The 26,615-nt window shown below is 50.9% G+C and overlaps 13 protein-coding genes across 13 annotated transcripts; 5 read left to right on the top strand and 8 right to left on the bottom strand.

The window, feature by feature from the left end:
• Positions 1-1,094: 1,094 nt before the first annotated feature.
• EJ05DRAFT_444860 (oxidoreductase) lies at positions 1,095-2,084 on the top strand (the record flags this gene model as incomplete). The annotated part of the gene is made up of 2 exons (XM_033742144.1): positions 1,095-1,170; positions 1,228-2,084. 2 exons carry the CDS (start codon positions 1,095-1,097, stop codon positions 2,082-2,084), a joined length of 933 nt encoding a protein of 310 aa, XP_033595899.1.
• A 318-nt stretch (positions 2,085-2,402) lies between these two features.
• Positions 2,403-5,254, bottom strand: EJ05DRAFT_505088 (POPLD-domain-containing protein; the record flags this gene model as incomplete). Its single annotated transcript, XM_033747662.1, has 3 exons — positions 2,403-2,798; positions 2,893-3,131; positions 3,220-5,254. The coding sequence occupies 3 exons, from the start codon at positions 5,252-5,254 to the stop codon at positions 2,403-2,405; spliced, it is 2,670 nt and encodes an 889-aa protein (XP_033595900.1).
• A 940-nt stretch (positions 5,255-6,194) lies between these two features.
• Positions 6,195-7,339, bottom strand: EJ05DRAFT_480457 (NAD(P)-binding protein). Its single transcript, XM_033744869.1, has 3 exons — positions 6,657-7,339; positions 6,449-6,604; positions 6,195-6,397 (listed from the first exon to the last, which is right to left on the bottom strand). The coding sequence occupies exons 1-3, from the start codon at positions 7,270-7,272 to the stop codon at positions 6,324-6,326; spliced, it is 846 nt and encodes a 281-aa protein (XP_033595901.1). The 5' UTR covers positions 7,273-7,339; the 3' UTR covers positions 6,195-6,323.
• A 796-nt stretch (positions 7,340-8,135) lies between these two features.
• On the bottom strand, positions 8,136-9,385 carry EJ05DRAFT_505090 (uncharacterized protein; the record flags this gene model as incomplete). Its single annotated transcript, XM_033747663.1, has 4 exons — positions 8,136-8,416; positions 8,474-8,755; positions 8,804-9,233; positions 9,281-9,385. The coding sequence occupies 4 exons, from the start codon at positions 9,383-9,385 to the stop codon at positions 8,136-8,138; spliced, it is 1,098 nt and encodes a 365-aa protein (XP_033595902.1).
• Positions 9,386-10,741: 1,356 nt separating this feature from the next.
• On the bottom strand, positions 10,742-11,727 carry EJ05DRAFT_480460 (uncharacterized protein). The gene is made up of 4 exons (XM_033744870.1): positions 11,251-11,727; positions 11,017-11,185; positions 10,899-10,965; positions 10,742-10,798 (listed from the first exon to the last, which is right to left on the bottom strand). The coding sequence occupies exons 1-2, from the start codon at positions 11,517-11,519 to the stop codon at positions 11,149-11,151; spliced, it is 306 nt and encodes a 101-aa protein (XP_033595903.1). The 5' UTR covers positions 11,520-11,727; the 3' UTR covers positions 10,742-10,798; positions 10,899-10,965; positions 11,017-11,148.
• Positions 11,728-12,396: 669 nt separating this feature from the next.
• On the bottom strand, positions 12,397-13,485 carry EJ05DRAFT_480461 (carboxymethylenebutenolidase). The gene is made up of 4 exons (XM_033744871.1): positions 13,446-13,485; positions 12,750-13,389; positions 12,587-12,699; positions 12,397-12,536 (listed from the first exon to the last, which is right to left on the bottom strand). The coding sequence occupies exons 1-3, from the start codon at positions 13,468-13,470 to the stop codon at positions 12,615-12,617; spliced, it is 750 nt and encodes a 249-aa protein (XP_033595904.1). The 5' UTR covers positions 13,471-13,485; the 3' UTR covers positions 12,397-12,536; positions 12,587-12,614.
• Positions 13,486-14,098: 613 nt separating this feature from the next.
• On the bottom strand, positions 14,099-14,830 carry EJ05DRAFT_505093 (uncharacterized protein; the record flags this gene model as incomplete). The annotated part of the gene is made up of 1 exon (XM_033747664.1): positions 14,099-14,830. The coding sequence occupies one exon, from the start codon at positions 14,828-14,830 to the stop codon at positions 14,099-14,101; it is 732 nt and encodes a 243-aa protein (XP_033595905.1).
• Positions 14,831-15,459: 629 nt separating this feature from the next.
• EJ05DRAFT_215947 (uncharacterized protein) lies at positions 15,460-16,415 on the top strand. The gene is made up of 2 exons (XM_033739869.1): positions 15,460-16,237; positions 16,378-16,415. The coding sequence occupies exon 1, from the start codon at positions 15,578-15,580 to the stop codon at positions 15,986-15,988; it is 411 nt and encodes a 136-aa protein (XP_033595906.1). The 5' UTR covers positions 15,460-15,577; the 3' UTR covers positions 15,989-16,237; positions 16,378-16,415.
• Positions 16,167-19,404, top strand: EJ05DRAFT_215907 (uncharacterized protein). The gene has a single exon (XM_033739868.1). It carries the CDS (start codon positions 16,345-16,347, stop codon positions 19,102-19,104), a length of 2,760 nt encoding a protein of 919 aa, XP_033595907.1. The 5' UTR covers positions 16,167-16,344; the 3' UTR covers positions 19,105-19,404.
• A 16-nt stretch (positions 19,405-19,420) lies between these two features.
• On the bottom strand, positions 19,421-21,506 carry EJ05DRAFT_480465 (DNA glycosylase). Its single transcript, XM_033744872.1, has one exon. It carries the CDS (start codon positions 21,194-21,196, stop codon positions 19,706-19,708), a length of 1,491 nt encoding a protein of 496 aa, XP_033595908.1. The 5' UTR covers positions 21,197-21,506; the 3' UTR covers positions 19,421-19,705.
• Positions 21,507-21,698: 192 nt separating this feature from the next.
• EJ05DRAFT_541958 (acyl-protein thioesterase 1) lies at positions 21,699-22,825 on the top strand (the record flags this gene model as incomplete). The annotated part of the gene is made up of 5 exons (XM_033749693.1): positions 21,699-21,772; positions 21,821-21,832; positions 21,881-21,971; positions 22,049-22,084; positions 22,136-22,825. 5 exons carry the CDS (start codon positions 21,699-21,701, stop codon positions 22,625-22,627), a joined length of 705 nt encoding a protein of 234 aa, XP_033595909.1. The 3' UTR covers positions 22,628-22,825.
• Positions 22,826-22,907: 82 nt separating this feature from the next.
• On the top strand, positions 22,908-25,132 carry EJ05DRAFT_458001 (uncharacterized protein). The gene is made up of 2 exons (XM_033742545.1): positions 22,908-23,962; positions 24,018-25,132. The coding sequence occupies exons 1-2, from the start codon at positions 23,079-23,081 to the stop codon at positions 24,916-24,918; spliced, it is 1,785 nt and encodes a 594-aa protein (XP_033595910.1). The 5' UTR covers positions 22,908-23,078; the 3' UTR covers positions 24,919-25,132.
• A 156-nt stretch (positions 25,133-25,288) lies between these two features.
• On the bottom strand, positions 25,289-26,268 carry EJ05DRAFT_541959 (uncharacterized protein; the record flags this gene model as incomplete). Its single annotated transcript, XM_033749694.1, has 2 exons — positions 25,901-26,268; positions 25,289-25,825 (listed from the first exon to the last, which is right to left on the bottom strand). The coding sequence occupies exons 1-2, from the start codon at positions 26,069-26,071 to the stop codon at positions 25,289-25,291; spliced, it is 708 nt and encodes a 235-aa protein (XP_033595911.1). The 5' UTR covers positions 26,072-26,268.
• Positions 26,269-26,615: the final 347 nt, after the last annotated feature.

Below are 26,615 nucleotides of genomic sequence, written 5' to 3' on the forward strand. Positions count from 1 at the left end.
ACCATCGTAGGTTGACCTGGATGATTGTGATGTATAAGGTATTATGACATCTAGGCGCATATCCATAGGTAATCAAGTGTATACCTCAAGAATGTAGAGACCCAAGAGAGCAGCATGTCTCGTCTCATCTCTATCCAAGCTGGACTGCTTAGCATTCATTGCGTGCACATACATCCCCTCCGACAAGGTCTCACCCTGTTCCGGAACGCGAACATCTATCTACAACCAAGGTTTGAATGAATGTTTGCTACGGTGATTGCTTTATTGTTTACCTGCCACCACAATCAATACACACTGTACGTGCATTTGTGTACCAATGTAACACCTAGCTGTTACTTGATTCTTCATCTTTATTGATTGCTTTTCTGTCTGGTGTCCATCTGGTGCACCATGTCAAGTTGTCAACATGTGATGTCAGCCTTGTCAATCTGTTGGAAAACAGTGTTGTGGCGCAGCAGACGAGAATACTCATTATATTATGTATATCTGCATGTTTCCGATGCGTTTCTGTCTTTCTATTCACCGATGTTTCAGACCGTCTGTCATCTGGCGAACAGCATGCGCTTGTTGTATGTTCCTGGACCCACAAGCAACCCAATCGACGGATGGAACGCAATCCCATACACTTGCAGCCACTATGAGAACCGTGCCACCAACCACCTAATTAAGTGCTGTCAACATGTCTCGTTCACTTCCAGACTTTCACACAATCGCGTCAACATGTCCCGCAACAGCGTCCGAAGCTTGATTTCGTTCCGATTAGGGACGATTTCCATGTATCAGCATCATCAACCACCTCGGCTCTTCTCCACCTAAATTCGATCCGAGCATGGATTGGCGTCCGCGTCGGCGTCATTCTTGCTTCAGTATTGAATTCTCGCTCTGGCGCAACCCAGTCTGTCTCCACCTGCATCATGCTGCCCACTCGACCTGGTTCAGAGACGAATCCTAGTTCGTCACAATGTCAAGTTCCTACTACCCCAACGAAACACTCCTCCCATCTACCTCAGTCGCTGTTTGACATTGCTGTCGTTGGCACTGTGTTCCCGTTGATGACCGCGCCAGAGTTTCTGTACAGATTCACATCCAGCACAATGTTTGGCGGAAAGAGCTTTGAGCCTGAGCGTGATATTCCGGACCTGTCAGGCAAGGTCATACTGGTGACTGGAGGTACCACTAAACAACTATACTTTCCTGGCACACAACACACAGGCTGACTTGTGATAGGCAATACCGGCCTAGGACAGGAAGCCATCCTTCAACTGGCAAAACACAAGCCGGCACACATCTACATGGGCGCGCGCACCGCATCCAAAGCCGAACAGGCCATCAAGGAAATCAAAGCTGTCGTACCCGACGCTCCCGTCTCTCATATCCCGCTCGACTTGACCTCGTTCGAATCCATATCTGCGTGCGCGAAACAATTCAACGAGAAAGAGTCCAGACTAGACATCCTCTACAACAATGCTGGGATTATGGCAACGCCCATGGGCCTCACAAAAGAAGGCTACGAGATCCAATTCGGAACAAACCACATGGGCCACTTCCTATTGACCAGGCTGCTCCTGCCCAAGATGGAGAAAACCGCAGACGAGCCGAACGCGGATGTGCGCATAGTGAATGTCTCGTCCGAGGGCCATCGGTTCGCTCCAAACGGCCATCTCGTCACCGACGCAGAATCCCTCGGACAGATGATGACTTGGCGGCGCTACGGCATGTCGAAGCTCGCAAACATCCTTCACGCGCGTGAGCTTGCGAGAAGATATCCGAAAATCACCGCCGTGTCCATCCACCCAGGCGTCATCAAGACCAACCTCTACACACCCATGTCCGAGACAAATTTCATTCTGAAGTTTAGCACGGCTATTTTTGGTGCTGTCGCACGCGTTGCTCTTCCTGATGTCCCCGCTGGTGCCAAGAATCAGCTTTGGGCCGGGACGTGTCCCAAGTCGGAGGTGAGGAGTGGTGCCTACTATACCCCGATTGGCAAGGAGAAGCAGAAGGGCTGGGTTGACTGGAGCGACGACTTGGCCAGGAAGCTGTGGGATTATTCGGAGGCAGAGGTCCAACAAAAAGGGTACTGATTTCGTGATATCCATCAAACGGCTTTATACCCGGAAGTCCACTTTATGGCACCGCATCATATAAGCACCGTGACGAACAAGCTTCCGCAATATTCCAACTTCATCACTGGGTATAGGGACTGGCCTGACATGTCCGTCGTGTAAAACAACATGCCATTCCTCACGTATATGCTATGCCATACGGTAGTGGTATGCACGCATATCCAGCACGTTGCCTTCACATATACAGCACATGTTCGAAGAGATACCATCCATCCTCTTCGCAATGGCCACAATGCCCACTATAACTCCACCACAACCCAAGTCGTGTACTATCCATCACACCACATCCCACCGCGCAAGCCTACCCACCATCTGCCCCGCATTCCGCACAATACACAGACGGCCCTCCTTTTCCCTGTCCCTTTCTCTTCCCCCTTCCCTTTCCACAACATCAGCAGCTCCCTCCTCCCCCTCCTCACTACCCAGCGGCAAAACCCTCGATACCAGCACCGACCCAATCGCCGTCGCCTTGCCCTCGCACAGATTATAATTCCCCGTCGTCACGAAGCCTATCAGATCGACGGCGTCCGGCACGGCGGGATATTCTTCACCGTCACCGGGTCGGGTCTGCTGCTCGGTAAGGAGAACATGTGCCAGTCTAGCGCGGCGCTCATGGGCCGGTGCGTTTTGAGGCAGTGCGGCGATGTGGCGGTGGATTCTGTCGGTTTTTGCCTGGACGTCATGTCTGTGTCAGCTATTGTGCAAAATATAGGGTTTGCCCAGGGAGAGGGGGTTGGTATAGATATATATATATATATATATGTACCTTTTTCCTACTACTACCGGGCGAATCAGGAACCAGTTTCAGCCAGGACTGTCGGAGCTGGGGGTTCGTGGTGGGGAGACGGTATATGCGCGCGCAGGCGGTTGCGGAGCCGCGGGCGAGGAGGGTGAGGGTTACTGTGCAGAGGGAGGTGGTGAGGTTGGGGGCTGTGGGCGATGTGGTGGGGAGGGTGTGGGTTGGGATGTGGCGGAATTGTTTGGGGGGTTCAGCGGGTTCTTCTTCTGGAGATGGGGGAGGTTAGTGAGAGTTTTGGTTGGCTTTTATAGGCGATGGGAAGAAGGAGTGCGGTCCAGACGAAGGGAAACTTACCAGTCGAGTCCTGCGGCGGCGGCGGCCGACGCAGCGCGTCCCAATCGCACGCCCATCCAACTCCCACCTCGCCCTTCCTGCCTCGCCCTAGATCGAGCGTACTCCACTCGACACGCTTCCCCTTCGGCATGCGCGCCCACTCCCGCTGCCTCTTCTCGTCTTCAGCCCTCTGCCACGTATCCCCCGCCGCCGTGCCCGGATAATCGCCAGGGAACCAGGGCGTGCCGGATTCAAAGGCGAGCTGGCGCACCTCGTCCAGGCCGCCGAAGCGGGGGTTGCCGCCGGTCGAGACGGGGTAGTGCATGAGGGAGTACCAGATTGGCAGGATGCATTTCCAGGGGGCGAGGAGGGTCCAGCTGCCTTGGCCGTTGTGGGTTGGGTTTCGTCGGGTGAAGAGGAGGATGGGGATTTTGGGGTCGGTGGGTAAGGGGGTTGGGTGGGTGGTGTGGTGCTTGAGGGTGGATTTGCGGCGGTTGATGGATTTCTGGCTTGGGAGGGAGCGGGTTGCGGTTGTGCGGGCGGATCGTGAGAAGAGGGCTGAGGCGGGGGGTGGAGATGTGTCGAGGGGCCAGGTTGTGAGTAGGTCTAGCATTTCTGCTTCGCTGGGACAGGAGCTCGAGGACGGGGTACGTCGTGGAGGGTGGTGTAGTCTGGGGTCTGCGGCGGCGAATGATATGATGACGTCTTTGGGTAGACTGGCGCAGTTGTTCAGGCTGGACAGCTTCGGCCATGTAGCATCTGCTGATGATGGCGCCTGGGCATTCAGGGGCGTTGGCCACAAGACCGCTGTGAGAGCCTCTGTGGCAGCCGGGCCCGTAATCTCGATACTTCCAATCTCGAATCTGAGATCCTCGACGGCTACGGAGGGCTTCTGGACCTTTGAAAGACGGACAATCTGTTCCCAGGCTTGGAAGAAGCCAGCTGGATGTACTCGGACGAAGACCTTGCGTTTCGCGGCGGCTGCTTGGGCTGGAACGTCACTTTGGGGTGGCAGCGTGGCATTCTTGTCTGGTGCTGCGGGACACCATAAGATGGTTGTAGGTGCTATGGCATCGTAGGGGTATGCTTCTCGCTCGTAAAGCCAGCCATGCCACGCGCGCAGTCCTGCTCTCCATTTACGCCCGGGTCTGCCCCATATTGACTCGCGTTCGCCGACGCCGAGAGCACGGAGGAGGTTCTTGATGCTTGCCTCAACGCCTTCGAGGCTGATGGTCGCCATGTAGCTCATGTCCCATGCTACGGCTCCGCGTAACGTGCTGGCTCGGTGTGTAGGTCTATAGCTTTTGACGGACGGGGACAGTGGGATGGCGTAGCGCCACAGAGGTTCCTTCGGATTCGTCATTCGCGCACGTTTCGTATGATACATATGCGTAGGCAGCCATGACTTGTTTATCTGCCGTTTGCGGAACTTCGCCGGTGGTGTCGGCGGCTTCGCAACAACCGCGGTCTTCTTCACTCTTGGCTTACGAACGTTGATATTTTTCGGGTTCTTGGGACTCCCTTCTCCTGTTGCCGCTGTTGCTTCACCAGCATCATCTACTATAGCAGTGACCTTGACCTCGAGCGCTATATCTGCCTTTTTCCCCGTGCTCTTGCCCAGCCCATGTAACTTCCGCGCCGTATCCAGCCTCAATCGCGCCCGACCACTCTTCTTCCTCGTCCTCGAGCTCACCGTAGGCGTATTATCCTCCACCATCTCACGCATCGCCCGCCCGCGCAGCCTACCCGGAACCCGCTTCGCATTATGGCTAGCCTGCCGTCTGCGCAACTCCCGCGGCACTTCCTGGAACGCCCGACTGCTCAGCGCCTTCTTGGACCGCTGGATGCCTTCTTCGAGCGCTCTGATCTCGAACTCGCGCGCTTTGACGAAGCTGGAGAGGTCGATTTCGCCGTTGAACGCGCTCGACGAGGTCTGCGCGGCGAGTTTGCGGTCGGAGAGCGTTTTCTGGCGTTTTGCGTTGGGCGCGTGCGGTTGGGAGGATGCGGATGAGTGCGGTGGCGGCGGGCGCTTCTTGGTCGATGATTTCGCCGCCATGGCGTGTGTGAGGTGAGGCTCGTGGGCTGTGCATCTATCTGTTTGGGATATCTGGTGCGGCGGTCGAACATTCATGGAGTCGGAGAGTGGGTAGGGTCGGGTAAAACGCGGTCCTAACGCGCTGTCACGGGCGTCTTAAAGTGTATTTTCTGTTGGTCGCATAAACACGAAACGAAACCTTTTAATACTTAGGCACCTCCGGATCTCGGATCTAAAAGTGCCTTCTTGGACTCTATGTATGGCGAGGGCGTGCCTAATGACCAGGCACTATGATTCGACGCTTGTCAGCTATATGAACTTTTCTGAGCTGCACTGGTCCATGGCAGCGGCCATGCCTTGAGGTAGACAATCAAGGGAATCAGACTCACTGCATTGATGATTAGCCCAGCAGCTTCGTCCAGACCATCTTCGACTAGGCGTTCGTCGGCACGGGACGTGCGATGTTGATTATGATCATTCAGCATGCACCCTACGAGCATCACAAGCTCACACTTCGAGTCGAGTACGGCATCTCCAATACTACCCCTGAAGGGCTATGGCGGCAGCCTTTCGAGTAGTCGAGCTATAGTTCTAGTCTACCAAGGTGGTGGCTGATGAAAGGTAGCTGTCGCTCGAATCGATGCCCATGAGTCGCCTTAAAACATGAGTCTGTCTCCAGGTCGGACACAAATGTTCATGCAGGCGCTATCATAGCAGACATCTGCCACTTCACGAATGCGTATGAACACTCCATGGATTGTGTCGATTACATGGAAACGTAACTGGAAGTGCGTTGGTTGCAGAGAAAACGCATTCCTGAAGACGACGAGTCAACCATCTAGCAATTACTTTCTTCCCCAGACTAAAAAACCGGAGTCCGTACGAAAGCTATGAGAGACCTGAAAGATTCTCATAGGTCGCGTTTTGGCACTGATAAATTAAACACATCGAAAGACGATGACATACTTGAAGCAAGGTGAAAATTCTACAACGTCAACTACGTCCTCCAGACTTGTCGTTACATATTATACACAATTTGCTAGGCATCAGGCATTGATACACTCCTTAATATGACTGTGTCACTATCTGCTCACACCGTGGCACCTTTGGCCATGTTTGTGCTAGTACAGGCAGTTGTTCCAGCATCAACAGTCAGTATAGTGCCTACATATATTCAGTTCATCGGCATAGTCAAACACTCAATCATCTACTGACCAGTGATCCATCGAGCTTCTGGACCAGCTAGAAAACGAACTGCTGACCCACAGTCCCAGCCACAGCCTTCGGTCTTCAAGAGACTTCGCTCCTTTCTCGCCACACGAGCTTCATCGGACATACCATTTCCGTACATCATTGGGGTATACAACATCCCTGATTCAGTACTGGTCAGTCGACTTCAAGCTGAGTATGATGACCTACACACCCGGACAAACGCAGTTGACTCTTATGCCATCCGGGGCATGATGCGCTGCCATCGCTCGGGTCATGTTGACGACCGCGCCTTTCGTAGTTGGATACAACAAATGTGGAGTGCCACCTCGAAGTCCCGCGACACTTCCAATATTGACAATGCTTCCTCTCACATCGCGATCTCGGTCGTTCTTCATCATGACCGGTATCGCGTATTTGCTCATCAACATGATGCTATTGACGTTGACCTCGAAACCTCTATTCCATTCGTTCAAGTCCAAGTCGATCGCAGTTCCCTTGGCTCCCACGACTCCGACATTATTGATCAGAATGTCCAAACGGCCGAACTTCTCGGTTGCAAATTGGACAATACGAGAGCAGTCGTCCGGGTTTGATACGTCGCCGCTGCATGTTGCTGCTTCTGCAAATCCCTCGTTTTGGATCATCTCGACGGTCTTGTCCGCCCATTCTGTGTTGATGTCGACACAGACGACGTGACAGCCGTCTTCGGCGAGGAGTAATGCTGCCGCTCGACCATTTCCTATGCCTTCGCCTGCGGAGCCCGCACCTGTCACTATAGCTACTTTAGATGCTAGCGAGCGTGACGGGCGTGATTGGAGGTTTGTCATGTTCAAAATAGGCAGATTATGTTGCTAAGAAGCAGTGTTTGACTCTAGTCGTATAGCACTGGTTACATCTACCCATGCGTATTGTCCAGACGGATCCTATAGATCCGCATGTGGGGCAAGTATCTATGGATGACCCCTCTCTGCTGTCAGGCTACACTTTACTCTCAGTTCGGAGACTAATCCTACTCGTCTTAGTTACACCAAAAGTTTAGTTGTGTATGTATATCATCTGGTCTATGATGTACATCTTCTATTTATTCTTCCTGTAATCATAGCACGGCTGCAGCCTCACACACACCACACTCCTCGGTACAGCACATTCCACAGCACCATCTCTAGAGGTCTTGTAATCAGCAGAACACCACGAGTGCCTTAATACCTGATGGACCTTCATGTACATGTGCGGAAATGCAATTATGGCATTGAGACTCAGTGTCTGGACACCCAATATACACAGCTTCTCTTTCGTTCAGACTACCCTTTGTCGTTGATACTAATGCCAATATAACTCTAGCTTGAACCCCACGGTGTCAATACGCGCTCGTAGGAGTCAATTCGAATCATCGGTATCTCATCGTAAATGATCACTGCCTGGGGTTAGTATCAATTACCAAGCGAACTTTGTAGGCGCCAGTCACGCCATGCGACATGCTTTTATCGTTCAACTGATAATGGCTTGAACATCAATAAACACAATGATCGCAAGGCTCCGTTGGCCTGGTAATGCCGAAGGATGTAAGAAGGATTAATATTCCATTTAATGCTCTAATCTGCTAAATTCGGGTGTTATGCCAATCCTCTGCTATCGATCTCTCACTCACACGCTATTATCCTAGGTTAAATCAAAACGTCATAATCCAAGATTAGGAAGGACTCACAATGTCCTTTTGCACGTAGATACTCCCGAATGGAATGATGCGCTCCTGGCTATTCCTAACCTCCGGAAGGATCGGAGTCCCCCGTCGGATGTTAGCTATTGAACCGAACTGGGTCTTGAAATTCTGCAAGGGAACGTCCTGGGAGCTTTCTGGGTTTCGCTTGCTTCCACTGCTGCCGTAGGCGTATTGCCTGCCATAGCCGCTTCGCTTGTGCCGCCGCGAGGTAACGAGGAAACGTAGCGATGGAAGACACCCGACGATGATTGCTAGTTGTTCATGAGCTTCATTCACTATGCGTCCTGGGAACCCGAGTCTTGACTTACCGATGTTCAACTCCCAGATGGACCAAACGCCGACCCATACAGGACTGAAATGCCCAGTCTCGGGACGAGTATTGAGCAGTCTCAGCATGGCAAATACTACGACGAGGAAACTCAGCGAGAAGATGATCCCGAGGGCAGTCTTCTGACGCTTGTTGATCTGCAGGTTCCAAAGAAGATTCCACGGTAGCAGCATGATTGCTAGATCGGTGACGATGTCGGCGACTCCAGCGAATCGAATCGTCACGACGTGCATCGATCGGTTGTGTTCCGAGTGGCACTTCCCTATCCTTAACATCAGGACGTGCGAAGAACGATAGCAGATGAACATACCAGGCTTGAAATAGTCACCCGTCTTTCCACAAACGCCAAAAAGCAGCCCAAAGCTGACGAACAGACAACTCATTGTAAATCCAGCCACTGTCCACCAATATACCATTGATCTTCCTATAGATATATTCATGAACCGTCTTAGGAATACTAAGATACTGATCTTGACACTCCATAGACCCGTCCAAAACAACATGAATAATGCAAACTGGTAGGTTTGCCACATGGCTTGAGTCTCACTCGACTGTTGCGGTCCAAAGCCAAACATCAGATCGATCGCCACTTGATAGATTATAGCCAGAGCCAGGAAACAAATGAAGCCGAAGACAAGAGCAAAGTCGTCCGCAAAGACGGCATGTTTGATTTTTATCCGGATCCAGATTCGCGCGACTGAAAATGTAAATGTAATGGCCACACAGCTCCAGAGCATGGCCTACGTTGTTATCAGTTCGAACGTCAGTCTCGTAGATATCTACTAACCATGAATGCTCTTCTGGATGGAGTCCCCTCCATGGAAGGCATTTTCTGCCTCTGTGTAATGGTCACATCGTGGTCCATCCCATCTACTCTGAAGTCCAATTTCATTATGTGCGCATCCAGTGCACTCTACCGGCGAAAATCTTGAACGAAACCGAATGAATCAGAGGAAACCAGCACGAGCGGGGCCCTCAGGAAGATCAATTCATGCAGAGCATAGATGCCAAACCCGCATAGATTCACCATGCCTGCAAACTATATCATCACCCATCTGGACATTGCTTCGCGGCCCTCATGGATCATGTGCAGGATATAATGCCCAGATCGCGGCCAAGTAGGACCCAAAAGGTATATAGACCAGCGTCCGACCAGTCGCCCTGGTAGTCACTCTAGGTAGTTGATCATGACGCGGCAGTTAATCTACTTCTATTGGCCAACGACATGGGTTGCGCGTAATCCGGTCGTGCATAATCTATACTAGACTCTGATTGCAAGGGGAGGCATAGCTCGTGCCTGTGAGAAAAGCCGGGGTCTTGTAAGCGATGTGCAGATACAACGGTGTGTACTACGACTGGGCATGAGACCGAGTACTCTTTCAACGTCCGCGATATTATGGGCCGGTCCAGTATCTCTCGGCGATTCATGAGCTTCCGGACAAGGCTGGTGATGGAATTCCCCGCAATATACATTGCAGCCGCATACGTCGAGTAACTGCGCGAGTTCTTCCTTCCAAATTCAGTTGTATGTATTGCAGGGGTTGAATGCTTGTCACACTCCGCACGGGTGCTTGCCTTGAAGTGTTGATGGACAATCCCACATTCTGCATTCGTCTGAGATGCCCAAAGTGCGCGATTCAACAACGATCATTAGAATTCGATGTACCGCCAGATCCATGCCCGATCCTTTTCGCAGATCGTCTCATAGTAATGTGTCTATTATGAATATATAGCTATTAGTATAGAGGCTCCACGTGCTTTTTTATATGAGAGAGTAAGGAATAAGTCACGCGAAAGTCACGTGACCTATTATATGATAGCTTACTTAATGTACTCGACCGGAGCCACATGATATAGAACATGATATATCATACGGTAAATCACGAGGTCCATCACGTGATATTGAGTCACGTGACTTTCTTCTGGTCAATTTCGTCGAATCACCTAATCTCAAGAGGATATCTACCTATCTATATATAACTTCAGTTCAACTCAACTATTAGCAACTCAATCCCACCCTAGAATTGAATTGGACTGAAGATCCAACCCTTGGCAAGAGGCCTCAGTTGAACTGGACTGAGTCAATCCCGGAGAGGCAGGATTGAAGTTGGACTGATTGATAGGAACTCTGTTCTGACTGTCCAGGCAGCCTCGCAGGGCTAGAGGATGAGCCTTAGAATCTTCAGACACTGTCTTCAAGTCTTCTATAATCAGCCATAGGTGGTGTGTACAATTATACACAGAAAAATCAGAGCTTTCAATGGTTGGCTTAACTCCGATCTCTCTGAGATACCCCTCATCCAAGGTAAGCCGCCGAAAAGCCGCGTCGAATGTCACCCGCTCTGTATCTGGCTTTTTGAAAAACACCAAAGAAGGAAAATGGTGCCATTGACGGCGTTTTACAGATCTGCGCTCTTTATTCCAAGCTTCATTACCAGAATTGTTGGCCAACACTGGGAATATCGAGATTAGGTCGGCATATCCAAGAGTGTGTCGGCAAGGTCTCACTTACCTATGCAACAGAGCCCCGTGGCCCAGTACCGGAGTAGGTCAATGTAGTAGTGCTGTAGGAAACGATATTGTTTTCCTCCATATTCAAAGACTGCCGGCAGTTCACGCCCTTTGAGCATTGAGACCATATACTGGAAACCGTCCTTAGTAAACCTGTCTTCGCAATCTTTCCGACATGCAGGTGAGTCTCCTATCTTTCCAAGGACATAGTCAAGATGGTCGGTCAAAAACTTATCGTCCACACAGGGATAATTCGCTATATCTATCATGATTGATTCAGGAGGTGGGAAGTCAGGCAGTGAATGTCCTTGGAACGATGGTCCGGCATAAGGATTGGGTACAAAAGGTGAATGACCTGGGAACGGTGGTCCGGCAAAAGGGTTGGGTACAAAAGGTGAATGACCTGGGAACGGTGGTCCGGTAAAAGGATTGGGTGCAAGAGGTGAATGTGTTGACATTATGGACTTTTCGTCTTCCTGGTATCCAAGGTCGTATTCACTGGAGGGGTGTGACATTGTTCAGATTTATTGGGTAGAAAGGCAAAGATTTGTCGTTCAGGGGGTTGTATCGGTAAGAAGGATCTCTGCAGAAGTGATATTACCTCCGAGAAGATATTCGGTCCTCCTTTTATATCCATTTCGACAGCACGTACGCCAGAGCAGATTCAAGAAATGTACCAAGTAATGCATTCCGACCCAGATCTGGAACTCTGTGGCAAACCAGATATTTCGCAATGTGTCCAAGTTCTGCGAGTCGATCCTTCTAGTGATTGGGATCCACAAGCGTACAGCATTCCGTTTTGTTCTCTTTGACTAAATCGTGGTCGAGGTGTCTAGGGGTTTTGGCGGTCCGGATAGGTTTGAAGAACTTTTCATTCAATACGATCCGAGTGATTACACATTTCAGCTGCCAGAATTCGAAGTATCGATTTTCCAAAGTAATATCGTGACATAGTACTCTAGTGTAGCCGTTAGTGTATGAATAGTCAGTTCCGAACGCAAACAAGATCTAATATCAGAGCTGTGAACGAGCACAGCAGCTCCTGACGGAAGACTAAGCAATTCATACTCGATGGGAACATTCCTTACCAGAAATGGGAAGTACTGGTGTTGTTTGCAAGTGGAGAACAGGACTTCGTTGCAGGAACGAGAAAACAAACTCAAGGATCGAAGCGGTCATATCAGGATTCTACACGAGCATTCCGTGGCTTTCAAAGCTCAATGTGGAATTTTAATGCTGGACTGCGAATCTGGTGAAACATTGGTATGAAATACCTGGACGCAACTCCGAGAGCAGGAGCAAGGGGCAAGAGCGCTCGCTTACGATGGCGCCTCATTGTGCAACCATGTACCACTATGGATTACAAGGAAAGGAAGACTACAAGGCATGAAATGCCGCAAGGGTTGTTAATAATTAGCACATGTGACTAGTTTCTGGCTTGCTTGTTTATCTCTTTGTCCTACGAAATGACTAGCGCATACCACGTTCCATGACGAAGCTACAACTTCATGTTTGTAGATGGAGAAGTGCCGCTGTGATCATATCAGCATTAGTTCTGATTGATACAAAGTGTAACGCTTACCCACACGTTACGATATAAATGGAGTCACTCACACGTGGTCGTGGAACCAGTCGAGGAGGATCTTGTACCCACGCTCATACTCGGAGCGAACGCGCTCGTTGTCAAGATCACCACTGTGTCAAGTCAGTAGCCACCTTCTGGCAACCCATCTACACAAACTCACCGAGCAGCCATGAATCCATGAACCTGATCATTGAACCACTCCACTCTCGTCTTGACCTTCAACGCCTTCTCCCATTTCTCCACATCTTCCTTGCTCTCATCCTTACTCGGCAACAGCGCTACCGGAACTGTAATCCCACTCGCATCCCCGGCGTCTACCATCGCCGGATGCACCGCCGCACCAGCCTTGAAAGGCGTGCCCTGCTGCGTGCTAAGATTCACTATCTTACCACCCCAGCAGTAGCCTAGAATGCCCCAGTCCTGGATGCCAGTGCTATTCTTCAGCTCATCCAAGATTTTTGGGATACGGCCAACGGTTGTCGGTGGTGCAGCCGTGGTGTTGAAGAAGTCGCCGAGCTTCTTACCTTTCTCTTCGTTGTCAGGAGGGTACCAAGAAATATCTGCAGGTTTGCCCTCGAAGAAGTCAGGCATAAAGACCTGGTAATTTTGATGCGAATCACCAGTAGCAAGAATATCGGCGCCTTGAAGAGTCTGTGGGAAATATCCGAAGATATCATAGACGACAAGGATGCCCTTTTTCGCGGAAGACGGACCCGTAGTGTAGGTCTTGAGACCGTTAACAGTGGTCCAGGTACCCTTCTCCTTGTAGCCATCTTTGACGACTGGAGGTACGGTACAGCCTGAAGCGGATCAGCTGATTGGGCATGTTCAATTGAATGGATATGCTTGGACTTACAAGCGTGCGAAGGTGTTTGAGACATGTTGACGAATCTAGCTTCAGCAATTGGGGTGAAAAACGGATTGAGTTTCAGTATCCTTGGAATTGGAGATAGAAAGGTTCATGGGCGCAGTACAGAGACATTTTTAAGTAGTCAGGCCACGGATAGCTAGGTATAGTGGGGCACTGAGGGGGATATCTTACCCTGGACGACGTCGTTGAGGTGTTTTGAGGAGTAGCGTCACATGACGTCATGATACATCATCGCAGAGCCCTCGGCTCACCGAGATGCTATAGATGGATATCTGCTCAGTAGTTCTAGAGGATCTGAATATTGATTTATCCGAGAGAGGGGTGTTACGGTTCGATTAGCCGAAACCAGAGAGCTACGGTAATGGATATTGTAATGATACTTTCTCAACTTCTTCGACTTCCTGATTTAGACCGAGATAGGTGTGATTGTGCTAGTGCACAAAAGGTTGATGTTTGCCTCAAAAACTAATGATGCGAATGCGTTGCTGATAATATTCGGAGCCTGTGCGCCATAGGGATGTTCTAACCTAGGTAGATCACCTTGTAGCCAGCCCCGAGAGAAACCGTCATATCAACATCTCCAGAAACTCCCAGCCAAATAGTCCAGGTAACCAAGTTATATGACCATGTCTATCTCTTCACCAATCTCCCACAAAATTCGCCCATTTCCACTTATTCTTCTCACCTGGCAATCTAGTTTCCCCAATCTCCTTCTCCGTTACTTGGCTCCACTCATCCAATGGAATCCACCCAATGTACGCTCTGTCTCCAAACCCGCCAATCCAATATACTTCCTTCACGACCAGCCGCACGAATTTTGACTCATGGATTCTGTTTCCCGGTAGCCACGCCGCAGCATCTGGATGTGTCTTTACAAAACATCCCTCCACGCCTAACTTGTTCATTTCGTCTTTCTCAATGTCCTCCAGATACCCGACCAGGCTAAATCGCGGCATGCTAGCCGCACTATACGGTGTGCCCGCAGGGTACGGCGGGTGCCAGCGCAAGCTCAGCGTGATATTACTCCCAGCATCAACATTCTTAAAGGAAGTAGCAATACCAATGGCGAGTATAGTAGGGTTGCCATGAGCCTCGCAGTCGGCGAAGTAGTCCATGAGGCCGACAGGGGTGCCTTGGACATCGGAAGGGCGGCGCTCGAAAGGAGCGATCGAGGACGAGGAGGGGAAGATGGTCGAGAGAGTACCGATTGTCTCGAGGCGTAGGATGCGGCGGGCCTGCACTGCGGATTCATGGATTGTTGGAATGGACCAACCTTCTTCGGAGAGGGGGTTCGTGAAGATGGTTTGCGGGCTGGGAAGGAGGGAGGCGGCGATTGGGCCGACGAGAAGGCTGAGCAGAATGAGCCGCATGTTGCTCTAATGGTATTTTCTGCTCTATCAGATAACAGACGTAAGAAATAGAGATGCAGAGAGCACTTGATAATTGGTGGTGAAGTGGTCAGGTCGGAAAGAAGCCATCTATCGAGAGACGGACGCTCTCGTCTTTGTTCGCCGAGCCTGGGCAACCTCGGAGGGGCATCCTAGACAGTATATCCTTGCAAAAGAAGATCTTATCAATGGTGCAAGGTGCAGTTTCATTGCTAACACTGATGGGCATCATGGTGAAGCATCTATTAACCAGGAGCTACATTTGGTACATAAGTTACACAAGCTGCTTAAACATTCGGGCTGAGATCTTATCTTATCAATCTCCATTTCGACGTCTCCAGGGCTGAAGATGTTGTACAACGAACTATTACTCCGAGATCAAGGCCACACGATTTCGGTCTCTGTATCTTACGTCACTTTCTTCGTCTGCTGCTGCAGGCACGAACAGAATAGCGATCAAGATCAAGATCGAGTTATCTGGGGTAACCATTAGCATCGGGGCTATGGCCTGGTGATGTCAGTTGTCTAAGACAACTGACTCGTATATAGCTCCCGTCCTTGGCATAACGGCGTTCTACCCCCCCAAAAGTGTAGGTTGTCTAGTGAGGGCTGAAGGCCCAAACTGGCGGCTGACTGACTGTGGGTGAGAGTGAGTTGGAACATCTGATGGATCTGATCGATTATCTATAGTGGTTGAGTTGGTCGGGAGAAGCAAGCCACCTACGCCACATGCTGAGCGGCTTGGCAAGAAGCCACCGCGTCCATGGATGGATCCAAGGTTTATCCTTGAGTCTCGCGCGAACCTCAATATGGGACTCGATACTCGCAACGGGCGCTACACACGATCCAGCAGACGAAGACGCAGTGATGTGCTTGTACATGCGGATCGCTGGGCTCAACGGAGTCTTACCATGCAGGAATCAACTTGTCATATGGCCATGTGCCACCGCCGCCATCTCGAGCGCGGGTTCATGCACTGCACGACGTGTGGCGTGCAGTCCGGGCATGCCCATGCCTTGTTTTCAGAGCAGTGAGGAACATCTTTTCCACACTTACCGTTCCCCGTTTGCGTTCGTCACTGTCCTCGTGCCAGTTTTTTCCTTTTGGCTGACGGATTCACAGTGGCCTGCAGCCTTGTGATTTAGAGACCTAGCCAACCCCGCGCCATACCTGCCACCAGGCATCCTTGGTTAAACTTGGGAGTCCGTGGAACACTATGCCATGATGCCGTTCTGGACCAGAAAGAATAAGCCGAACCCAGTGGTTGATCGTCGTGGTGTGGCGCAACAGATCGAGAGATCCAGATCCGGCTTACGGAAGAGAATCGGGATTCTGCTGAAGGGCAAGCGACACTCAGACATGGCAATTACTTCTCATAAGAATGTCTCGGTAAGTCCTGACTTTTTGGATTCCTTCGTCTGCAGCAGCTACGTGCATGCACCAGTGCCAGCCTTGGAGCCAGAAAGCCAGCCTCAGCTTGGCTGTCGCCGCCGTCCATGAATCTCTACTTACCTCTCTCCTGTGTACAGGACTCTCACATTGCTGACACCAAACTGTCGAAGTTACCTTCGATCAGTTCTCACTCCCTTCGTCCTACTCCACACGGATGTAGCTCGATTTATAGTCCAAATAGCGGACAAATCTCGAGCAATGAGACCAGTTCACCGCCCAAGCCTGACGAAGCGAAGATTGAACGTGTGAAAATGCTCGGACAGGAGGATTTCCATACCTTATACTCAGGTGCACCACACTTCACAGTTGGTAGATGGTACACCAGGCCACTGCCTCAAGTCACCTTCCCATGGAACAAAGGGGTTCAGGTGCAGGACCTCCGAGACTGTACTCCACCAGCGCATGCTGCATTCTCACTCGCGACATCACGTCGACATACACACAAGATGGATACCGAAGATGAGGAAGACAAGGTACATATTGGGTACGAGATCAGCATCGAGGAGGTACCCAGCATGCTCAGTGTCACTGGTCTTGAACCTGGCACCATTGGCTACGAACATTTTCTGGAAATTCCTATATCGGACAACTATGTCGATATTGATGAGTACAAGGCTTCTGGTGGTCTGTCTGAAGCAAAAAGAAATATTGAGCTACTGCTACACAACCCTGAACGCCTCGGGATCCGGAGTATGCAATCTCAGGACATCAACGAGCGACTCATCGAACTAAGTGAAATGTATCAAACATTAAAGGCTAAAGGGGGAAATGCAACTATTCTCGACGAGCAAACTCCAGCCACTCTGTACACTGTCCTGTTTGGAAAGTTTTTGACTCCGCCGCGATACGACCCAAACACAAGAGATCCAACAGGCTTAAAAGTCCAAATCGAAACGTTGATTAAGGTTCTGAAACTTAAAGGAGTGTGGTTCGACTTTAGTCTAGTAGAATGGCGTATCAAGCTTGGGCAATTGATTTGGGCTAGTGGTAATGCTCAAGGTTCAACAGAAGATGTCAACTCCACAGACAAAGCGCATGAATGGACGGATAGAGACACTTTCGTTCTTCAGCTATCGCTGGCGTGTGAGCTCCTACTTCGGCTTGATGCCGTCAGTGCTATGAGTTCGCCGGAGGTCGTGCAGAAGATGGCGCTTACACAGGCAGAAGTCGAAAGTTTCACAAAGATCAAGACTCGCAAAACAGACTGGGATCTCCTCCTAGCGAGAAGGTTCCTAGACGATATCCATGTGATGCTAGAAATGCCGCAACTACCAGTATCACCCAAAAAGCGCGGCTTCTTCTCCGCAATTTCTTCTGAACCCGAATCGCCTCAAGCAGAACAAAGGCCAATACTTGTGTTTGCCCCAAGGCATCCGTCAAGGCAATTTTCGGGCCTCTTGTTCTTTGCGAATCAATTGCTTTGGCCGAATATGGACCATATCTCGTCGGATTTATCTCGTAAACTTGGTTTGCCTAAGCAAGACGAGCACGCAAAAGTGGGTGACCCGCGTAAGGCGGTTAATCCAGTAATAGCAACCTTAGGAACATCTTCATCGAGCATATACAGTACTCCCGTCGCTACTCCGCGAGCTCTGTTGAACAATCGCAATAGCTATTTCAACATCGCACCCGTCCGTCCTTCCCTTAGCCGAGGAAATTCAGCATTGTCCATCCAATTGAGACCATCGAACCAAACAGACGAGGCTCTAGGCAACCCAATCGATATTGGTGGTTGGCTGTCTCGCGCTTACCTGACGGGCTTCGTTCTTCCTGGAGAAGCTTTGCCACACTTGCTGATTAGCACTCTACTAGAGAATGACTCATCTGCCATTACAGCTCTTGGCGATGCTGCTAACCTGTATGGCGCCTTCATATACGCCGGCAGTAGTTGGTGGAGTAAGAGCTGCGTAGCTGGCCGCGTCCTTGCGGCAGCCGAAGGGTCCAAGGAATGTATGGGTTGGATCAGAGCATTGATCGTCCCTGAGGGTTTCGAAGATCGCTGGCTTGATATCACCTTCAAAGACGTTGATGTGCCAGATCGCCTTGGAGATGCCGTACAGAAAAGCGGGGGATTCATCAAGAATGGAGATATCAAGGACGCTCATTCGGACGACTTCACACTACCTTTAGACGATGATGCAAATTCGGCATATCGTGGGGCCATCAAGTTCCTTGAACTGAGACTAGAGACCGCGACGGAGATGCAAAATTCACTTCACGCATCCTCAAATCCACAACATCCTGCTGTACCCTCCGCTGATCATTATGAAGCCAAAGAGTATGGCGTTTCTCTTCGATTTTCCTTTACACCGGCAGAGGTTTACGACACAGCATCTGTCAGTACTCCTGATTCAGACATCAATCACGATCTCGACGACCGTGATGCCTCACCACCAATCCCGCACACCATGGAATTCACCGTATACATCACGTTCGATGTTCACTTTATCTCAGCCTTTCCTTGCATACCGCCTTCCGCTTCGAAGATTTCTGTACTCTTACCAAATTCTACGCCTCCGCCCTCCAAAATTAAAGGACAAATACACGCGCATCCTCTACACTCCAGCCACTCTTTCCAGATTGTTCCCGCCTCGGCTCTATACCACAATAACCCTGTCCCGAAAGACGATATTCTCGTGGTCCAATGTCAGAGCTCAGACGAGCAAGTTTTATCAAGAGCGTGGTGTGCCCAGACTGGACATCACGCCTTGATCTCTAGGCAGGGTCGTACTTGTCTAAGCTGTGCAATCAGAGAAGCTGGAGCGTTGGGTGTGAAGGTTGTTATTAGGATGATCAAAGCATGATGAAAACACAACCTACGACGCGCCGAATTGCAAGGACCAAAAATTTGTAACGAAATTATGACTTACCTTATGTGCAACACGGATACGACTTTTATGATATCGATGACTCCCCAGCGAGGTATATGGCTATTGCATGGTTCACTTGGCTTAGAATGTTACTCCATGAGATACCCAGATACAGGATACGGTGTGCCCCGTGCTAGGCGCACGGTGGCCAGGCTCGGGCGTTTGGTTATTTTGGTTTTGATGGGATTTTGAGTCATGACAACTCATTCAGCGTTACTGTACTGTATTGAAAATCTGGTGTATATTATCATTTAATAGTTGCGGAAAAGCACCCCTCGCCGTTGTTGAGATACATTAGTCTGGTACGTCAACCGTGACCGCTGACAGACTATCGAAACGAGAGCTCCTAATAATGATACAGTACAGTGTGATACACTCGCAAGGCATTGCCTGAAGCTATATACTAGATGATAACAGTGAGTTGCATACAGTACCAATGATTATTTTAATACATGGCTGAGAAAGTGACGGAACGTCTCTCGGACGTATATGATGTTCTTCTAAGCCCGAACATTCGAGTTTCAAGCGTCAGCTTCTAGTCGCTGTCGCTGTCGCTGCCAAGGTCGCTGAGCTCGCTAAGAGAATCATCGCTCCCTTCGTCCTCTTCATCACTCTCCATCTTCCCTTTCGTCTTCTTGGTCTTCTTCTTATTCGGGCTTCCAGCCTCGACCCCACCTTTCCGCACCCCAGTCCGCTTAACCAGATGATCAATGACACAGCCATCCTCCCACCCGCGATACGTCTCGCTCGTATTCGCTCTGCACCTCGGACAGCTCTTCCCATGACGAATCAGGAGCTGATGCAAGGCGTACTTGAGCTCGTCGGGGATGCGGACGTCGCAGTGCGCATACGCGGTGTTTCTTGTGGCGTTTGGGGGGACCCAACCGAGCCAGGAGCAGAGACGGAAGACGTGCGTGTCGACGGCGAAGGAGGGCCGCTGGAGGCAGAAGAGCAGGACGCAGGAGGCGGTCTTTGGGCCGATGCCGGGGTACTTGACGAGTTTGTCGAAGGCCTCTTTGTCGGGGAGGAGGTGGAGATGGTCTAGTGAGATGACTGAGGCTTCGGCGAGAGCGACTTCGCGGTCCTTCTCGTCGGCGGATTCCTTGGATGCGCCGGCGGGATCGGCATTTGGGTTAAGCAATGCGGCGCGCCTGGCTTGGTTTTCTTCGTAGACTTGTTGTAGGATTTCCTTGATGTCTTTGCTTTTGACTTGTGCGAGTCCGCCGCTTTTGATGGCTTCGAAGACTTCTTTGACGTCTGCTCGTCGGACGGCGTCCCAGTTGACGCTGCCTTTGCCGATGCCTTCTTTGATGGTGCCAAAGCGTTGGACGAGGCCCTGGAAGGCACGGGATGAGTTCGTGCCGGATGTCGCGGCTGACAGCCGAGTACGGATGAGTGCATCGAGCACAGACGGCACTTCGCCGCAGCCGGAAACGGTCAGGGAGGGGTTCGGTATAGTCTTCGGGGCTTTCACAGCTCCGTGTAGTTTTGACAGGACATCATTCACCTCGTGACACTCCTCTGGTGTGGGGTGTGGCCAATCGGGAAAGGGTGTTTCGCCAGGAGTGAGTCCGTAGGTGGTGTCCTTGGGCTTCTTGGCTTTCTTCGAGGGCGACCCCTTTTCCTCTGTTTTCACGACCACACTGTTGACAAGTTCTTTGGCATCAGCAACGTCAGATGCCTCGAGTTTGACCTGTTTGCGTGACCTTGATTTCTTCGCTGGAGAGGCGACGTTCTGCTTGGTATCTAGAGACTTGCCAAGGTTATGCGGAAGCTCGTCGTCTTCCTCTGATTTCACATCGCCGCGAGTTCTCTTCTTTGTGCTCCTTGGCGGTGATACAGTGGTCGATACTTGTTCTTCGCTTGTGTGTTTGGCGGTTCTCCTTGATCCAGGGGTAGCTTTTCTAGTGTTACGATTGGCTGGCACAGGCGTAGGAGGTGGACTTGAAAGCTGCTGCGGCTCAGTCTTCAATATCGAATTGATGCCTCCTGCTGCTGCTGCGGAGTTGCGAGTCGTGCGAGTCATGCTTCTATGTTGTATTCTACAGAGTTTCGAGAACTGTATATGTACTTGCTGCGACGATATCGGCCTCTGGAGAAGTGTTATGCGAGCAATACGCCCTATCGTAAAGGAAGCAATATTGGAAGGGGTAATCCGATTAAAGTACCATAAACGAAGCCTTACTGATTGGCGAGAACGAGACGAGTAGTCTAGTGAGTATTATTATAGTAGACAGAACACACCAAAGGAGTTAATGAGCAACTATGGGTGAAAGACGTTTGTAGCTCGACAATCTGGATAGAACACAATGCAATGAATGCAGAAGATCTCAGGCATATTTGCTGGCGCAACAAGAGAATGGTGACGCATTAGCGCCAACTGGTGGATCTAACGGACCCACTTATTCCGCCGGTAGATCAGGTACGTACGCCAAGACACGGCGGGGCCTGAGCGCGATTTTGTCGTCTTTACAATCCGACTAGACCATCAACTCTCTTGACATAATACATCATTCGAAAGCATCAGAATGGCAGCAATCACTATTCCCGCTCTCAAGCGCCACACTGCTACCGTTATCTTTGCCCATGGTCTTGGAGATAGGTCATGAGCCCGCATCTTCTTTCGATATAAACAACTGACAGCTGGCAGTGGTGCGGGATGGTATGTCTCGATCAAGCGGTAGCAGTGATCTCCTGCTGAGTTCTCTAGGCTTTTCCTGGTCGATAACTGGCGGAAGCGGAGCAAGTTTGAAGAAGTGGCTTTCATACTTCCCAACGCACCCAACATCCCTGTTACACTGGTATGCCGTTTGTCGCTCCGCTAGCCATAGTTGCATTAGTTCCCCCCAGCTCTTCAGTCACTGACACAGTTTTATAGAACATGGGGATGCGCATGCCTGGCTGGTATGATATAGTACGAGCACACAACTACCCTCCCCCGGAGGACTGGCCTAACGGATCCCAGAAATCTCTCGACTCGATAGCAGCGCGCGAAGACGAACCCGGCATCCTCAAATCTCGAGACTATTTCCATGGCCTGATCGAGGAGGAGGAAAAGAAGGGCATACCATCCCATCGTGTAGTCCTTGGCGGATTCTCACAAGGAGGTGCCATGTCTCTCTTCTCGGGCATGACCTACCCAAAGAAGCTTGGTGGCATTGCCGGGCTGAGTTGCTACCTGTTACTCCAGGACAAATTCCGGGATCTGGTGCCCGCAGAGAACCCGAACAAAGAAACGCCAATTCTCATGGAGCATGGAGATGCCGACCAGGTCGTGTTCTACAAATGGGGCAAATTGACATCCGAGAAGCTCAAAGAATGGGGCTGGACTGTCGATTTCAAGACTTATCCAGGTCTACCCCATTCGGCCTCTCCTGAGGGGATAGATGATCTTGAGGCGTATATCAAAGCGCGCATTCCCCCATTGGGCGACAAGAAGGCCGAAGAGACATTATGACTTCATCGATACATGCAATTCGATACTTCTTTTTTCATCATTGTCGTTGGAGTTCTGCTACTACTATACTGGATGCTACGACTCTTGAGCCGTAAAGAGAAGCGTAGATAACGAAACAACGAACCTATATAGAACACAAACTTGCTTATAGGCAAGATAACGTTAATCACGCATGATGCAGTCTCCACACTATGCCAGGTGGCTACTCGAGATATGCCAAGACTTCACTCGTGAACATGCGCATCGATAATCGACGCCACGTTTACGCCGCGGACCGGACCCTGACGTGACAAGTGTCGCGAACTTCGTTACATGCCACTTTTTTGCGCATTTACAACCTAGAACCTCTCACGACGCTTTCACAGCCATGAGAGTCTGCTCCTTCGACAAGATCTTCTAGCTGTCCTAATTGCCAGCATTTACCACCCGTCCTCTTTCCACCTCAGACAAAATGTCTGAAGATGTCGGCGCATTCGCAAATGCTGTTGGTCGCATAGCATACGAATTTTCTCTGATTCGACCGATGATTCCCACATACGTGCACCTCATACTTTCTGCACTCTTCCCGATCGTCGCCGGCGCTCATGCCTCACTATCTCGTCCTTCCTCTGCTGCGAAAACCCGAAGACAGTCAAAGACAGCCGACCGACAAGACGATGACGATGACGAGGAAGAGGAGGTGCAAAAGATGGAAGGACTGTCGCCTTCGGACGCACTGATGTTCCCACTACTTGCAGGCTGTACCTTGGCTGGCCTATACTTTCTCATAAAATGGCTCCAAGATCCCACCATATTGAACAAACTACTGAACGGGTACTTTGCCTTCTTCGGGGTGTTCTCTGTTGCAAAGCTTATTTGCGACTTCTTGGACTTCATGCAAGGCTTCGTCTATCCCCGAAAGTACGTGAGCGGTGGAGCCTTGTGGGAGGTATCTGGAGCCGACAGACAGGTGAGAATTGTCAGTGGGACTGGTGGTTCGCTGCGAGTCTCCCCTCTGCCGGGATTGCTGTCCAGGTTGCCGTTACCGTCACCAATCATGAACTTCCTGTGGTCAGTACGCGAAATCCCTTGTCAGAAATGGACTGTCAAGCTATACGTGCACAAAATCGCCGCTCTTCGAGCTAAATTGGGCACCAACATGATTGTCGCAGCACTCGCTGGGCTCGCCAGTGTTGTTTACTTCAACACCGTATCGAAGCCCTGGTTCTTGACGAATCTCATGGGCTTCGCTTTCTCCTATGCAGCTTTACAAATCATGTCGCCGACGACGTTTGCTACCGGAAGCCTCATACTCTCTGCTCTGTTTTTCTATGACATATACTTTGTTTTCTACACGTAAGTCTAGTCGTCTCGAGCATCACAGGTCGCGTCACTTACTAAAGCAAAAAAGACCCATGATGGTCACTGTAGCAAAGACTCTCGACATTCCTATAAAGCTTGTCTTTCCACGCCCACCGTCCCCCACCGATGCCGACGCTCTGCCATCGTTCGCCATGCTTGGTCTTGGTGACGTCGTCCTCCCAGGCATATTGATCGGCCTTGCGCTCCGCTTCGACCTCTACCTCTTCTATCTACGCAAACAGACCAAAGTCACAGTCACAAAAAACGAGAAGGAGACTGTAGAAGTTCTCAAAGCAACATATACATCGCTCTCAAATCGCTGGGGCGAGAATTTCTGGACTCACTCCTGGCTTGGCCGGCCCCTGGCCCCTGAACAAGCGATGCAAAATCCCACCACATTCCCAAAACCATATTTCTATGCCTCCCTGACCGGCTACATTGCTGGCATGCTCGCAACACTCGTGGTAATGCATATCTTCGAACACGCCCAGCCTGCCCTTCTATACCTCGTCCCCGGTGTGCTCATCTCCACCTGGACAACAGCTTTGGTCCGCGGCGAGCTCAGGGCGATGTGGGAGTTCTCCGAAGCCGTGGAGGACGAGCAGGGCAGCAGCAAGGACTCCAAAACCGGCGACCGGCACGCACAAGCAATGGAAGCGATCAAATCCTGGCCGAACTTCTTCACACTGGAGGAGCTGACTAGCATGGCCTATCCCATGAACGCGAGGGGTGGTGGTGGGAAGTTGGGGCTTGAAGTGGCTATCCCGAGGCGCCGAGAGCGTGAGGTGTTTTCGCTGACGATCGAGGCTCCGTTTAAGCTTTCGCGTCCTGGTTCAGTGGGAGGGGTGGATCTGACTGCTGGTGTGGATGGTCTGGCGAAGAATAGTAGCAGCGATGCGACATTCGACGACGAGGGACAACCAGTCGCGAAGAGAGCGCGCCATGTATGATGATGATGATGATAGAGGCGACGCATGTAGCTTATGTTGTTCATTTACTTGACCTCGCATAGCATTCGGTGTCCTAGAAAGAAGGGGTTTATAGTCCGCTATGTTCTGTGGCCTCACAATACGATATCAAACTTGCATTTCAAGATGCACATGCAGACTACCACGTATGAAAAGGAGTGTATCCTTTCATTGCATAATTCAAGATATTCAGCCGAGAAAAATCCAATCAGTCAAACGACAGCCATAATTACTTTTGTGAATTCCCTCTCTCTATCTATCCCTGCACCCACCCCTCACCTCCAAGCGACGCCCAAGAAACCCAAATCTCCCCAAGGAAAATCCCACCCCCAAAGCCCAAAAGCCACCACATCTAAGCCCTCTCCTTGCCCTTGCCCTTATCCTTCCTCCCCTTCCCCTCCTCCACCATCTCCAACCTCCTCCTCTCCTCCTCCTCCGCCACCCCCTTTGCCCTCTCCTCCGCCGTAACCCGCGGCACCTCCCCCAACACCTCCCGCACAATCCCCAACAACTCCCCCTGCCTCTCCCCAAACCGCATTTCAAAATCCTCAATCACCGTCTCCAACTCAATCGCATTCCGCGGCCTCAGATCCAGCAGTTGGAGGTACTCGGTCTCGTAAATCGCATTCGGGCCGAAAGCCTGCGTGACGCGCTGGACGAGGCGGAGCGGGGTGTCGAGGGTGAAGGATGTGGTGGCGGCGGGGCGGACGGGGGAGTCTGGGCTGGTGAGGTAGGTGTGGGCTTGAGTGAGGATGTAGGTGAGGTTTGGGGGCGTGGGGTCCGGGGTGTTGGGCGGGAGGGTGGTGAGGCGGTGGGCGTAGGATTGGCGGGTGGATTGGATGCATTGGAGGGCTTCCCAGGCGTCGATGGGTTTGCTGCCTTTGATTTGCTGGGTGGGTGGTGGTGGTGGTTAGTGTGATGGATGATTGGGGTTGGGGGAGAATAAGGGGGGAAGGGTGCATACAGGCATGATTTGAGCTTCTTGGGATGCGACTTTTGTGCCTGGCCGTGTGCTTGGGTTCGTGGGCGCGGCGACGACGGCGGCAGTGGCGGCAGCGGCGAGGACAGGCTCCGGGGGCAGGTCTTCGTGGATCTTCGTCATTGTTAGATTGAGGTTGTTCTTGCGAGTCGACATCTTGATTGTGATTTTGGAATGTGAGGGCTTGGGATGTGGACGTTTTGATGTTGTTGGAAGCCCAACGCATTTATAGACGTAAAAGAAATTCGGGACAGGGTTGGTAGGTAGGACTCAGAAGTGAATTGCAACAACACATGTTTGATTAGGGACTCGGCAGGACGGAAATCGGCTCGTGCGTAATTTGCGGATGGTAGTGAAAGGCTGAATGAATGCTTACACGGTGTACAATGTTATGATACTCCCTGGGCTCTTTGTTTAAGACTCGAGCTTCAGGAATACCAGGCTGTTCTAAGTAGACTCGTACGAGGGTTCTTCTTTACAGTGCAATATTTTCTTCCTGGCTCTTGCTTCTTAGATATCACTAATTCCCTTGAGATATGCGCGTTGGGGGTTAATACCTGCACTGGAAGAGTTGACTAGAGAGTTGATTCATTAGTGCTGCAGAAGTTCACTGTCTACGGGTGCTAAGGAAGAAAGGAGCTAGACTGGGCTATCTTGGATGACGGACTCCCATTAATAGAATATAGCAGCTTGACACAAA

The sequence above is a fragment of the Pseudovirgaria hyperparasitica genome (assembly GCF_010093815.1).
Source record: "Pseudovirgaria hyperparasitica strain CBS 121739 unplaced genomic scaffold EJ05scaffold_20, whole genome shotgun sequence".
NCBI lineage: Eukaryota > Fungi > Ascomycota > Dothideomycetes > Acrospermales > Acrospermaceae > Pseudovirgaria > Pseudovirgaria hyperparasitica.

Bases quoted from the DNA above. Each gene is read 5' to 3' on its own strand.
- EJ05DRAFT_480457 (XM_033744869.1), bottom strand. From the start codon at position 7,272: ATGACAAACCTCCAATCACGCCCGTCACGCTCGCTAGCATCTAAAGTA. The intron at 6,605-6,656 runs GTGTGTAGGTCA...GTACTGAATCAG, and splicing joins AGTCAACTGCGTTTGTCCGG to GGATGTTGTATACCCCAATG. The intron at 6,398-6,448 runs GTCAGTAGATGA...GAATATATGTAG, and splicing joins AGAAGCTCGATGGATCACTG to GCACTATACTGACTGTTGAT.
- EJ05DRAFT_480460 (XM_033744870.1), bottom strand. From the start codon at position 11,519: ATGTCACACCCCTCCAGTGAATACGACCTTGGATACCAGGAAGACGAA. The intron at 11,186-11,250 runs CTGTGTGGACGA...TAGGAGACTCAC, and splicing joins ATAGATATAGCGAATTATCC to CTGCATGTCGGAAAGATTGC.
- EJ05DRAFT_480461 (XM_033744871.1), bottom strand. From the start codon at position 13,470: ATGTCTCAAACACCTTCGCACGCTT. The intron at 13,390-13,445 runs GTAAGTCCAAGC...GATCCGCTTCAG, and splicing joins TCAAACACCTTCGCACGCTT to GCTGTACCGTACCTCCAGTC. The intron at 12,700-12,749 runs GTGAGTTTGTGT...GACTTGACACAG, and splicing joins CATGGATTCATGGCTGCTCG to TGGTGATCTTGACAACGAGC.
- EJ05DRAFT_215947 (XM_033739869.1), top strand. From the start codon at position 15,578: ATGCTGAGCGGCTTGGCAAGAAGCCACCGCGTCCATGGATGGATCCAA.
- EJ05DRAFT_215907 (XM_033739868.1), top strand. From the start codon at position 16,345: ATGAATCTCTACTTACCTCTCTCCTGTGTACAGGACTCTCACATTGCT.
- EJ05DRAFT_480465 (XM_033744872.1), bottom strand. From the start codon at position 21,196: ATGACTCGCACGACTCGCAACTCCGCAGCAGCAGCAGGAGGCATCAAT.
- EJ05DRAFT_458001 (XM_033742545.1), top strand. From the start codon at position 23,079: ATGTCTGAAGATGTCGGCGCATTCGCAAATGCTGTTGGTCGCATAGCA. The intron at 23,963-24,017 runs GTAAGTCTAGTC...AAAGCAAAAAAG, and splicing joins ATATACTTTGTTTTCTACAC to ACCCATGATGGTCACTGTAG.